General features: G+C 27.7%; 1 protein-coding gene across 1 annotated transcript in view; it reads left to right on the forward strand.

Annotated features, from left to right (window-relative positions):
• LOC129969107 (cell adhesion molecule 1-like) overlaps positions 1-14,839 on the forward strand; it is a 173,166-nt gene that overhangs the window by 111,181 nt on the left and 47,146 nt on the right. The window contains exon 2 of the mRNA XM_056083517.1: positions 5,133-5,347. Within this exon, the coding sequence (XP_055939492.1) occupies positions 5,133-5,347 (215 nt within the window). The remainder of the gene's footprint in view (positions 1-5,132; positions 5,348-14,839) is intronic.

Below are 14,839 nucleotides of genomic sequence, written 5' to 3' on the forward strand. Positions count from 1 at the left end.
AAATATGAAACAAAAAAATGTATCAGATTAAAATGATTTATGAAACAAAAATGTATCAGATGTTATGAATAAATTGTAAGAATTTTTTTTCTAAAAATAACTATAAGACAAAAAATTTAAAAACTTCAGAAATTTATCAAATGATCTGTTAAAAATTTTGTACAGGATTTAAAATACATATTACTGAATTATTTAACTAAAAGACAAATAGTATTATATTCAAACTTTAAATATTTTGGTTAAACTGAGAAATAAGTGCAATTTTCAATTTTTTTTTGGCAATAAAACAATTATAACAATTGCTAACCAACATTCTTATTAAATGAACAAATATTTTCTGTAGTTTAAGAACTGTAGAGCATATTGAAAAATTATTGAATTCAATTTGAAGAAAAATATATACTTTATATTTCAATTTGTAATATTTTCCGTATGAATATTTTACAAAAATTCAGAATTAAAAAAAAAACATTTAAAAATAAATTATACTAATATAAAAATGAATGTACCTTTCCAAATAAAGAATGCAGAAATTAAAACCATTTAATAGAAGGAACAATTCAGATATTAAAAATATGGAATAAAAAAATATTCAGCATTCTCGCCAAAAATTTATTTTAATAATGTAATCGCCTGTTTCAATACGTTAAAGTAGGCGACAGTATAAGTGAAACAATTTTTTAATAAGTCGAACGAAATTATACTACTCAACTGCTATCATTTTCCGATTTTTCTCATTTGTTCAATGTTCAAGCTTTGAATGTTAAGCCGCTTAATTGAAGATATTAAGGGCATTCTTTATTTGTATTCGTGTTACTTCACAATAAAAAAAATCCTTAGTAACACATTAAACAAATTGATTACAATTTATGTTCAAAGAAGCTGTGCACCTTTGGCAGCGGTTCTGTTCATGTAGAAGAGAAATTTGTTGAAAATATCTTTATATATCTTTATTTGAAATAATATACCTTTATTTGAAAATATAAATATGGATTACATTTATTTAAAACTTTACCTTTCCATTTGTTTAACCCTTATCGTGGCAAAATTGCTTTTTTGAAGAAAAGCAAAAAAATGTATATAGGTAGCTTCTTTACGCTATAAAAAACATCAAGAAATAAATTAAAAAAATCATTTAATAAAACTAAGTTAAAAATTATTTTATAGTGGTAGTATATTTTTATAAAGTTGTATGTATGGTATACTATACAAAATGAATATAAGGGTTAAAAGTTTTAGTTAAATGGAACTATCTACTAAAATTAATTGCGAATGCAAGTTAAAAAGTGTTATATATAACCGTTGATGTATGGAATACTTTATTTCATAGAATAGCTAGTGCAGATATGCAGTTATCTCATGCAATAAAACGGATATTCTATGAATTAACTGATAAACTACAATCTGTGATTTAACAGCAACATGTCTAGTTCGAAATAAAAAGTTATGAAACTTTATTTGAAGTTAATTTTCAAAGAAAGCGATTTTTTAATCTTTATTTTAATATTGGGAACATATGCTTTATTAAATTATTATGCGAATGGGGTTATGAAATAAAATTCATCATAGAAAAGAAAATATTGTTGTAGATTGCGTATCATATTGAATTTTTAAAAATTGTATTAAAAATAGATAAAGAAAATTTTTCAGAAATGTAATTCGTAACATTTGAAAGGTCATATTTTGAGCTGTCGATGATTGAGCATCTTCGGAAACATCAAAAATTCGATTAATTTTTATTAAAATATTTTAATTAATTTTGAGACAGGAAAATTCGACAATAATCATCTTTTTGCTTGAAAATTCTGTGTGCTAAACTTCATAACGATCGAAAAACTGATGAGAGTGAGAGATAGATTTAATCAAACATTAATTAATTTATCAGATGGCTGAATTTATATTTGTATATTAATAAGATGTCATCTGACTTAAGTTCATTAAAGAAGTTTATGTATATAATAAACACCGCAGATGTAAAGCTCCAAGATAACATCGCTTAAATATCTGCTACAATTTGAAACTTAAAAATGCTTTACTCTGAAATTAGGTTATTGGATAAAAGACATAATTAAAATTGAATGCAACCAATTTGTCCAGAGTTCAAGCTTGTCGCCATAGGCGGTTAGCCAGAGAAAGATCAGATAATGACAAATTTCTTTGTTGTACTCTAAATTTCAAAATAAATTCTAGATACTTTATTAATGTTTTAACAACACTTAATAAAGAATGAAATTCCCATCGGTAAATCAGATAGTTCCTTACGAAAACATTTTCCCGGCTTTGCGGCTTTTAACAAATGACTTAAAAATCCGAGCTAAACCCGTCGCTAATGGTTTAAAACAATTAAGAATCCGAAAGTCTTTGTAACATCCATTACCATCGATTCCCGATTTCTACTGGAACAGGATCCTGAACCGAAGAAGAAAAATTCATCTTTTCTAACTTGTCAGAATCGATAACCCTGGTTAGTCATTGGCCTTCGACCATTTGATCGTATCAGCGAAGGAGAGTGAAATATAGCTAGCACAAAGGGAACTTTTCCGTCAACATCAGCACTTGGAGGTGACAAGATACCAACTTTTTCACCAAGAGCAAAAATATTTCCTTTTTTTTATTTGATCATTGCCTTCATTAGAGTTGCTTAACGACAAGTTCCTTTTTCGATGTGGTCTGATGTGGAGTAGGTTTTATGAGTAGACCGTGAAAATTGGCTGGCTTTTTTTTTATTAGAAATCCGAAAATATGTATGTTTCTAACTGTATTGTTTTGGAAATGTTACGAAAATTTATATAAAACGATTAAGCATTTTGGGAATAAAAAGATGAAAGAAATTGGTCTTCATAATTCTCTCAAGATCGAATTCTTTATTATAGATTCTTAATGATTCTTTCATTGTGATATAATTTGAAGAAGTTTTTGCGAGTATATTTTCAGAATTGATTAGTTATATTACCATAATTATAAATGATTGATATAAAACTTTTTAATTAGTAGAAACCTAATTATTTTCATTATTATAATGTTTATTAAATTTCATTCACCAATTTAGTAACAAAGTTTCGGCAACTTATTTAACTTAGTTTTTTTCTAACCTTTGCTTTCGTTGTGGTTTCAAATTTTAGTAAAATCGAAATAATAAAACTTAATTTTTTTTAACCTAAAATTTAATGTTTATTATTCTATAACATTTATCTTCAGAAAAGTTAGCATAAAGTGTATTATTATGTTGGTTTAAATTTTGACTATTTAAATTTAAATCAGAATTTTTAAAATAAAATAAAAACTTTTGAAAATTAAAACGTGTAAAAAAAATTCCTTCGACAATTTACAAATACTAATTCATAAACTGCTGTAAAACACAAAAAAGTTTTGTCATATGTATTTATTTTTGTCTTCTGATGGTAAAAATAGCTATTTTTTCTAACTATTTCGATACTATTTATGAAAATACTTTTATTTCATATACAATGTTTAATTAGTCACAAACGAATTTTCTAACTGAAAAATGATTAGAGGAAATTTATTGAATGATCGAGAGAGACAGAGAGACAGACATACAGAAAATACGTGTTTGTGTGAATCTTATATGAAAGAAAAGATTATTAGCCTTTAAAGGACAGTTCATTATTTATAGTTTCCAAATTTGCTATAACTATAGTTTAGAGAATCGAAAAGTATACTTCCGAGTTAACTTTTCCATATTTTATTTAAATAATAATTGAGATTTCCCCATAATAATTCTAGAAAATATCACAGAGAGAAACTGGTTTTTACATTATTTGATTCTTGTAAATTCTTTCTGAATTTTGCAATTTTCAGAAAATAATTTTAGATAATTTTAAACAGTAGATTACATTACCCAATAAAACTCAATTATTTTTTTTATTCTGTCATCAAATATTTAATCAGGTCATTCGTTTGCATTGTTGCAAGCTAGGGAAAAACGATTCTACTAATTATTTGCCCAATTTATATACATTATTGCTAAGTACAATAGTTCCTTAGTTTACCTAGTTCCTTAAATTTTTAATGGTGTTCAGGATTCGAGTCCGGTAACAATATTGATATACGTAATAAACAAAGTAGATGTAAAGTTATTAAGATAAATTAACTTTTAGTGTCTATCACAACGTGATGCTTAAAAATATTTCATCTAAGGAATCAGAAATATCAAATTTTGTATAAGAAATTTAAATGAAATGAAAGACAATCAACAGTCCCGATAAGCCAGTTGATAACCAAAGGTGGTTATTGCCCCTTTCATGGCATTGGCGCACTATAGTTACGAAATATTAACTTTTGGCGTGACAAAAGCATTTTTAATAAATTTATGTTGTCATCCTTGGCGATTAAGCCCTGGCATGTGGTTAATAACATTCAAAAATTGAATCTGTATTTTAGATGCATCTTTTATCAATCTATTGAAACAAAAATTTGTTAGAAAGCAGCACTTTTAGTCACAAAATCGCTTAATATATCAGAGGTATTTGAATAATTCCGTTTTTAAGTGATCGCATTTACGTGTTTCTAAAAGTACAGACTATAGGCAACAGTCTATCGGTCTAGCTTTCAGCCCTTCATTAGGTTTGGCTCCAAATTTGACAGATGCCTACACTATATTTTTTAAATGTAGGAGCCTAATTTTATACATTTAGCTCTCTTCGTTTTGTAGTTGTGTTAACTTATATTCGAACAGCCGGACAGACAGACTTCCTCTGAACGAATTTTATTCAAAATTTGACAGAAATCTGTAAATCTGTTTTAAAGATCGTATACCAAATTTCAACCATATAACTCAAATAGTTTTTGAGTTATCTTTGTCACAGACGAACAAACAGGCAGGCGTTTTCCAAAAATGTGTTTTTCGAATTCAGGGTGTTCTAAAAAGTGGCGATTCCTCAAAATCTCGAGTTCGAATTCCGAGTCGATTACAATACTCTGTCTATATTATGTATACGAGAAAATAAAAAAGAGGATATTTTGATCTTTATTCAACTGAATTTAATGAGTACGTACCTGACCTAAATGTGTCTGTTATGTCGAATTTTTTGAAGCCCAAGTCGCCCTACTTGCTGGTTGATTACGCCGCAGAGCCTTCCTATCTCTCGGCTAACAAAGCGATTTTCTTTCAGCTCATTTGATCCTCGGAGCCATTCGGATGTTGATGATGGATGTTCCCAGCCCAACCACGCAAGGTGAATCTGTGGAGCTGATTTGCAGCTACGAACTAGACGAAGACAAACTCTATTCCGTCAAATGGTATAAGGACGATGTCGAATTCTACAGATATGTCCCTAACGACTGGCCGCCGGGACAGTTTTTGCCACTTCAGGGCGTCAGAGTGGATGTAAGTAGATTTGAACTAAATTTTCTTTTCAAATCATTCAAACAATTTTTCTTGTTTAAACTTTTATGATCGTATTTTGTGTCTGAGTAGCTATTTTTAATGTTGTATGAGTCGAATATGCTTGGGAGATTTCTATAATCTTAGAAACGCGAATTTGATAACAGTTGCATATTAATTATATTGGAATTAAACCCACCACTATAAACACTCTTTGCTTTTTAAGCAAAAGATAAGATCTGGGGAGGATATTTGTTCATTTAATTTTGCAGTTGAAAAAATTAATGCCTTTACTTATTCAATACTATAACTCTGGCAACCAATCCCACATCTAATTCAAATAGTCACAGATCATAGCCAGAAGGAAAGTTTGTTATCGCTTTTGTAACATTAACTGTAACTGCTTGTCTCCTGCATTTGAAACAGCGCCCTCTGGAAACTTAGTATCATCCAAGGGAGCAATCAGTACGCTGTAATCAAATATTTCTTACTTCTATGTTGTTGGTTTCTTAAAGATTTTTAATGAATATTGCAAACTTCTTCTGGTTCAAACTTCTACTAACAAATATTTGTTACATTCATAGGACTATTTAATGAGCCCTAAATGACATTCACAAATAAAAAATTAGGCTTATATTAGATTAAATTTTAAATTATACTTGTCAATAAGTTGTATTCTATACCAAGAAGGAAAAATCATAATAGATGCAGATATGTAAATATTTCTTGTTTACAATAATCTTTATGCAAAATCTTAGAAATTTCCCCCTGTTTTCAGAAAATACATCAATTTTAATTGTTATTCTGGTAGATGGAAATCCATTTGATCTTATTTATATAGCTAAATTCACAATATGGGACTTTTGATAAAAAAAATATGTCAAAGTTTTTGTTAATCAAGATTATCTTAGATTATTAAGATGTCATGTAAGGTATATATCTAGCCTAGTTCCTCCATATGTGCAGAACTTTCATTTTGAAATAGCACACACCATTTTCTGTTTTGTAGAAATAACGGAGAATCGCCATTTTCCAATTTCATACAGAAAAACATTCATTGCTTAAATTTATGTTGCTTTACCAATATTTCGAATAATACTAGTTAACAACAAAGTCAGCGAAAATAACCTATAAACGATTCCAACCGATTCCTGTTCCTTAGTAACTACGATACATGTGAAGACTTTAATTATTGCTCTGATGCTCAAGAATTCAAATTTATCCTATTTTTATTTTATTAAAGAAGTCCAATGTATATTAAAAATGAAATAACTTCCATGCATAGTGGATTGCCAAAGTTCTTGAATGCAAGGATTCTTAACTCCGAACATTGCTATTGCTGAAATTGTTAAAAATTCAGTTACTGAATAAATAAAAGAATTATTTAAAGAATTTATTCATTTATAATGGCATCATTCTAAAAAAAATTGCATAATATCTAGGTCAAGATTAAATTATGATTTGTTTCCACTTAATGTGATACGGGAGATGTAAGAATTCAAAAGAATTTATAATTATCATCAACTTGATAATATAAAACCTAAAAATGTTAAATGGTTTCAAAATAATAACAATAACGTCTATTATTAAGCCTAAACTGATCTATATTTTTCAATTCAAATAAATATTCATCTCAATGAGATAATGTTTCAATAAGCCAACTTTTGTTTATTTTTTAAGATTATATTAACATCATAGAGTTAATAAAAATATTTTTCTTAAAATTTAATATCAGATTATTAAAAAAGGTAACTTTTCATAACTGTATTTCTAAATAAACTGCACTATCGTTCTTCAGTAACTTACTATTGACCCATCATATTAATTTAACTAACAAGTCAACTAACTGTCATGAAATAAATCTTATCGCAAAAAGATGAAAACGTTAGTTTGAAATATACATGCAAAGAGCATTACGATGAGATAACTTTAATATAATAATTCATCTTCAACAGCTGGTCAGTAAATGGCGAAATCAGTCCAATTGTTAAAGCTTCAAACTATGCGAAGATTTTTTGTGATATCTCAAAATGGAAGGTGATAGGTGGAAGGAGACAATTGGTGGCATGTCTAGAATTTCAATATTAAATGAAAATTAAACAAATGGTTAAGACTGAGAAACTGAATCTCAGTTTTGCTAATTTTTTTAAATATGTAGTTTCGATTTTGTTATTGAGTAAATCTATACTTTCAAAGTGAAAAATTTTGTATCATGGCCTAATGCAGGTAAAAATTATTATAATAAATGACTTGCCACGTAATTTATTAATCAAATTTTTTTAAATATATAAAGTTATTTTAATTAAAAAGAATAGTACAGCCATTAAGATAGAAATTTACATTTTTGTTCAAATTTTTTATATTTTTTATAACAAATTAAAGAAATGACTAAATTTAATCTTTCTCTTACAATATTTTATAAGCTCAAATTCAAAGCTCTTCTGGTAAAATTAATAATATACTAATTGTTGAGATTTAACTTAAGAACTGCAAATTGGAATTATGTCCAATATGGCATAACTTTATAATCAATACATCTAATAAAAAATTGATAAAATCTAACTAAACGGAGGCAATATTTCTTTAATATATAATATCCCAAGCAAGATAATTTTTATTACTTACAGAAAAGTAAATCATTTGTCAAAATATGAATTAGCATAATAATATAAAATTGCAATTAATGTGAAATGTGAAATATTATTTATTAGTAATTTAAAATTCGAAATCACCCTATATATTTTTTACATATATCCTGGAAGATTGTATTATAATTCTATTATAATTAATTAATAATTGTGTATTGTAATTTAATGTGTATATCTCGTGGAATTTATATAATTTGCATGAAATGTAATGTTGCATTTCATAAGTTGAAATTTTTTCATTGAAATTAAGTATCATTTCAGTTTCTCACAAACACAAAATTTAAAAGCATTAAATTTATTAGTAATATTCATATTATTTTATTAGAAAACATTAAATTGCATACGAGATAAATTTTAAAAAATATAATAGAAAACATCTTAATTAGGTGCAGTATATTGCCTAAAAGATATAACGAAATTCTAAATTTACATATTAATTTCTTCAATAAGTGCTCTGTTTTCTAATTTTAGCATAATGCAAACCATAATATACAATTATAAGTCAATTATGAAAGAAAGAAAATGTTTGAGCTCTCTCTGAATCTATCAATGAGCCGTAATTTTAATACTTTTGTTCATACTGAAATTTTCACCAAATATTTATTTATATCATCTGAAATAACAATCTGTTACAAAAATAGTTTTTATTCGTAATACAAATCGAAATGTACTTTTAAAATAAAATATAATTAAATTTATAACTCTTTAATTATTATTTTCACTGGTTCACATAATTTGTATTGATGTTTAACTTTACATAAAATTTCTCCTTTTTACTTTCTCATGTAAGAATTATAGAGAAAGTATAGCAACCGTCAAAACATTCGAAATCGAGATTTTGACAAATTTCAGATCGCCCTGAATTCCAAAAACACATTTTTGGAAAATGTCCGTCTGTCTGTGACAAAGATAACTCATAAACGTTTTGAGGAAGATGGATGAAATTTGGTATACAGGCTTAAAATCAAATTTATAGATTTCTATTAAATTTGGAACACAATCCGGTCATAGGAAATCAGTCTTCCTGGCTGTTTGAATATAAGTTAACACGATAACTCCAAAACGAAGAAAACTAGATAGCTAAAATCTGGTATATAAATTTAATATCTATATTGTATACACCTATCAAATTTTGAACGAAATCAAAGGAGGCATTGACCGCATGTACTTTCAGAATCATGTAAAACGCGTAAAAACGTAGAAGTTATTACGCTCAAAAACGTAATGACTTAAATTTATCGAACTTGGTACTTGATTTTATGACTTTAAATGCATTTTTATGTCAAATGTTTGTTTCAATCGTCCAGGCAGAAAGCGCCTGTAATCCATCTCTTTTCGAATACTTTTGACCTTACTCCTTGGCCTGGTGGTAAGATCTCGGCTTAAGAGCCGTAGAGTTTCAGTTTCGAGACCCAATTCCACGCGAAGAACCGTTTTAAAAGGGGGTCTGTTGCACGTTAAATCTGTCATACCAAATATTTATTCCAAATATTTATTTCTCAAAATTATGCAAAAACTAATTTGAAAAAGTTGCCAAAAGTCAGAATTAATTTACATGACATCGAAATGGATACCATTAAAAAATAATTTTCTTAAAATTTGAAAATAGTATAAAAGTTGATTTAGTGCAATCATATTTTCTGGAATTACCATGAAAAAATTCTAAAATGAGTTATTTTTAATCAATAAAATTTCAAGATAATCATTTCGAAACATATATTCCATACTCGAAAGTTATATTTACCAATGCTCTACGCCTAACGGTTATTCCTACAGAATGCCAAAATACACATTCATACACACACATTTTCTTCATTATTAATACAGAGGCCGTGGTGGCAAGGTCTCGGCTTGTGAGCCGTAGGATTTCTGGTTCGAGACCCGATTCTACCGAAGATCCATCGTGTAAGGGGGTCTGTTGCACGTTAAATCCGTCGTGCGAAACGTCCTTCTGTTGGTGTAGTGTGGCGTGGAGAGGGGGGTGCCAGCTCAGGTGTCGTCCTCGTCATCTGAATGCGGTTCAAAATTAAGAGGTCCGTCTCAAAATAGCCCTAGTGTTGCTTTACAACGAGATGTTAATATAACTGAAAAGAACGAATTTGACCTTATTTCAAGCATTAATCAACAAAACACAAGCCAAAGATCATATGATATATTCAGTAAAAATGTTAAATTCACTCCAAAGTTTAATATTTCGTAACGCCAATGTCTTGCAAAGCCTTCACTAGGATATCTTTATTGCAGAGAATGCTAGAAACTTTTGTGAAGACCATTACCATTGATCTTAAAACTTAACAAGAAAGCTAAAAAATCACATTACTTACAGCAACATAAGAGATATTTATTTATAAATTTATTAATAAGAATAATTATTTGAAATACCATACCAACATAATAGATACACGATTATATAGAAGCAATTATACAAAACAAATTCTTCCTTATGCAATTTATTAAACAAAAATTTCAAAAGTCCCTTCTATTTCCACGAAATGCATGAATCATCAGGCCCTATTCTCATTCATTAATTCGCTGAAGAAACTGTAAAACGGTCGAGAGCTTAACGCACGTGCAGTAATTTTTCTCAGTTTCAGCTGGTTCCCCTTTGACATCGGGCGAGATATATTGCCCAAAGCTATTAGAGGTCTTAAATTCAGCAGCCTTCAGCGCAAATAAATTGATAGGAAGAGTCTGAAGCAGGCTCCGGACCATTAGCAATTTTTCACGCGCATCTTCACGGCTTAACTCGGAAATAAGATAATATTTGTTCTTGTTGAACAGCCTTCATTCCTGTCTAGAAGCGGGTATTTGGGTTAGATAAGACAGGGGATGTTAATGGCGAGGGAAAATAGAATTCTCAAGTAGTAATTGAGATGTATTTTGAAAGGAATGGGTTGAATTTTGATTAGTTGTTTTCAAAGATGTATTTGTTTTGATTTCTCTCAATTTTAAATATCTCTATAAAATGTATCGATTAGAATATTTGCTCTTGTACGGTTTCGATTAGAATATTCATGACTTAGTTTGTATAATTTTATTATCTTAGGAAGTTACAAGAATGCAATAGAATGTTTTTAATTCTAATTTATAGATAATTGGAATTTTTCTCCAGTGTTTTGATGTTGCTATTAGTGTAATGTTAAAATACACTCTGTAAATTGAAGTCAAAGCTGAAAAATGTAGTTTTTTTTGTCCTACATGATATTTAGTAGACAAATACATTCGTACTTTGAATAACAAGTGAATAATTAATATTGAAAGCTATCTCCACGCTGCTATTAGATATTCTAAATAAGGTACAATATCGTGATGATAACTTAAGGATATTTTTTGAGTAATCTGGGCTAATAAGAAACTTTTAACAAATTTGAATTTATTTTTAACTGTTGGGATGTATATTCCAAGAAAAAAATATCTTTCCTAATAACAACTTGAAAACGTTAAATGTAAATTCTACTACTTACCTTAAACTTTCTATTGCACTGCTATTGTAATTAAATTACTGCATATTTACTGAAATACTTACTTATTAAATTTACTATCTTTAAATTATTAAAATATTTAATTACAATTATTCGTTTATTTATTAAGATTACTGTTTACTTAATAAATAATTATACGACATTGAAATTTATAGAAATGGGAAATAAATCTTTGCAATAATTTCTAGTTTAAAAATTATCGTTTGCTCGTTTTATTCAACATAGAATGATTTTTTTTCATTCTGAAACTTAGAATTTCATTTAAACTTTACTATAGTTTTTTCGAATTGATCAATTTTTAATGTATTATAATACTGAAGTTTGCTTCATGTATTTATGAATTTATTTGGTGGCTGCAGAAACATAATTTATTTAGCAAGTTTCATTAAGGAGTGCTATAATCAGCAATATTTATTTGTTTATATAATTTTGAAGAAAACATGATTGCACTATTTTTTAGAATTTCATTTATGAATAAATATAAGTCCCCATTCGCAAAATATACTGTGCAAACATCATTATGATGTTCAAAATTCTTAACGTTGCACAATATCATAAAGATATTTCTATAATTGAGTATGTTATGCCACTAGGTGTAAAATATAAATAATTTGCTGTAATATCTTATCAATAATCAGTAGGTGAAAGTGACTATTTAATTTAATCAAGAACGTATTGTGATGACTAATTTTATAAGGAAACTAAATAAACAATGAATAAAAAATTGAAAGGAATAATGCATTATTTTTAAGTACAATGTGCAAACTCCTCATTGTTTTGAAGAATTAAATAAACCCTTTTTTGATTGTATAAATTAGTTTTGAACAAACTTTTATTTGAAATTTGATAAGTCATCTAAAACTGATAGTTAACATCCAATTACTCAGTTCAAGGTTGAATCAGGTATGTTTCTAGTTGTTTCTAATGTTCAGGTTAAAACTGAATATGTTGTTTTAGTTGTTCATAATTAGAATTTTATTATTAACTCTGATAATTTATTTATTATTAGCAAATAAAATTGCCAGCATACAAAGATTTTCTCGATGCATTTTATAGATTCATTATCATTAAATAATCAAAAGAGTTCGAATACTTTCTCACTTTTATGATTTATCTTTTCTATTAAAACGCTGAATCATATAATACTATTTTATTTCATTAATTCACTTCAGAAATTTCAACATTAGACAAAACTATTTACAGCTTAAAATACATCCATTAATTTTTTGTGGTTTCGGATGGTTTCTCTTTTACATGAGTTGATATGCCGAATGATTGTAATCAAAGTTTAAGGTTAAATTTAACGCCATTACATGCCCATACTTTTTAAACCAGTAGAAAATCGATTTATAAAGAACAACATAGTTCTTCCCATTTTCTCGAGCAACGATAAAAATCGTTTGCGAGTTGAATGAGAACAGTAAATTAAAAATAAAAAATAATAAATGATTGGCGAATTCCATGGACGTTTTAATACAAGAGTGTTTTAATAATTTGTGAATTAAAAGATAATACTTTTTCAGAAATTTTTTTCTATACCACTTACCAACTATCAACTACAACAAATGCCGTGTGAATGTTAATTAAATGAATGTTTTCCCGTCTTATATCATTCCTTGTGATTTTTTGTGAGGTCACTTCCTTCAAATTACTTATAATTAGTAAATGTGGTTAATTTAGTCCTGATAAATGAACTTACATGTCAAAAACAATCAACAAAAACAGGATGCATTTTGTTATTGAAAATGCCATTTTTTTTAATCTTGCAAGTTCGAAGGAAGGATGCTTGAATATGCTTTTTTCACTTAATTGTGAAATAAAATAAAATAAAGAAAATAAACTTTGAATTATAAAGTAAACAAATGAATTGCTTTACATAAAAATTCTATTAAGTATGAAAAAGAAAATGCAAATATTTATCCAGATGCATTATTACAACTTTAATTAGAAATGAGTTAATTAATGTTCTTGTGAAGATTTTTTAACTCATTTCCTAAAGTTGAATTTTATATAGGATCGAACTGCATATCACGAGAAGAAACAGAATTCTCATACAGTATTTCAGATACGTTTTGAATACAATATTCGAGACCTGCCAGGTACAAGCTTACGACGTATTTATATTTAAAAATATAAATATTTTTATAAATAATATATAATTTGTATAAACATTTTGTAATTATGTATTTTTATTAATTATTGGATTCTGAAAGTTTATTTATGTGCAATCACTTATTTTTATCTGTGCTCATTTTAATTTACAAATAATAATTCTGTTTCTCATTTTACTTATTTGTCCTATTTTTTTAAAAAAAATATTAAATCCTTACATATTTATATTTTTATGGAAAATACTGTTAATTTCGTAAACTTAATAAACACAACAAGGCAAAATAAAATAAGAAAAATACATTAGAAATATCTTTATTCCAGTTAAAGATAAGAAATAATGTTTGTATCAAAACTGGTCTTAAAATATCTTAGCTTATCACATGCGAGTGATAGTGACGAGGCATGACGGCGAATTAGGACTGTTTCGTTATTTCGACTGGATATCGACCTGATACTTTGTTTCACATCGATAAATATCAATCAACCAAAAACTAACGAGGTCGTGAAGACTATCTATTGGTATCAATTGAGGTCGAGAAGATTACCTATCGAGAATTGATGCTGAATGCCTGATATTTCTGTAACAGCTCTTTGTCTCTAACAATTTTGTGTACATGATATAAAGTATCAGGTTGATACAATAGATGAATCCCACATTCATATCTCACCCCACATTCATAATGAAAAACAAAACACACTGATAGAAACACAAGCCCCGATATTAGTGATTGGCAAAGGATTTGTTTAAGCTTTATGTCATAATATGTTATTAAAACTTCAAGACAAATCTATTAATTTTCAAAATTTATTATAGAAAAATCATATTTGTGCCATAAAAGAAATCTATGAATGGAGCTCAAGTTTTCAGAGTAATTAAAATGATGTCTTCTCATGACTTTTAATTAATTTGTTGAGCATCAAAATTTTTAAATATTTGTTTCCCAAACAACCATCTTTTATGTTTTACAGCACTCCAAACAAGCCAGTATTTTATTACTTGCTAAATAGTCTTCAAACTTCTTAACTACATACGCCGTAAGTTCGTGATGTCCCTTAACTGCTGTCAGCCTGCTTAATAAATTCAATTCTATTTAAATTCTCATTCTGAGATACAATAGTCCATTCGTTGATACTATTTTTTTTTCTAAAAATATTTTGAACCATTGATTTCGATAAGCTGCTTTTGAAAAGTGTATTTATCTTGATCATGGATGGTGGATATCATTTGGAAATTTAAAAGAAACTCTTTTGTC

This window comes from Argiope bruennichi, chromosome 5, assembly GCF_947563725.1.
Source record: "Argiope bruennichi chromosome 5, qqArgBrue1.1, whole genome shotgun sequence".
In the NCBI taxonomy this organism is placed as follows: domain Eukaryota; kingdom Metazoa; phylum Arthropoda; class Arachnida; order Araneae; family Araneidae; genus Argiope; species Argiope bruennichi.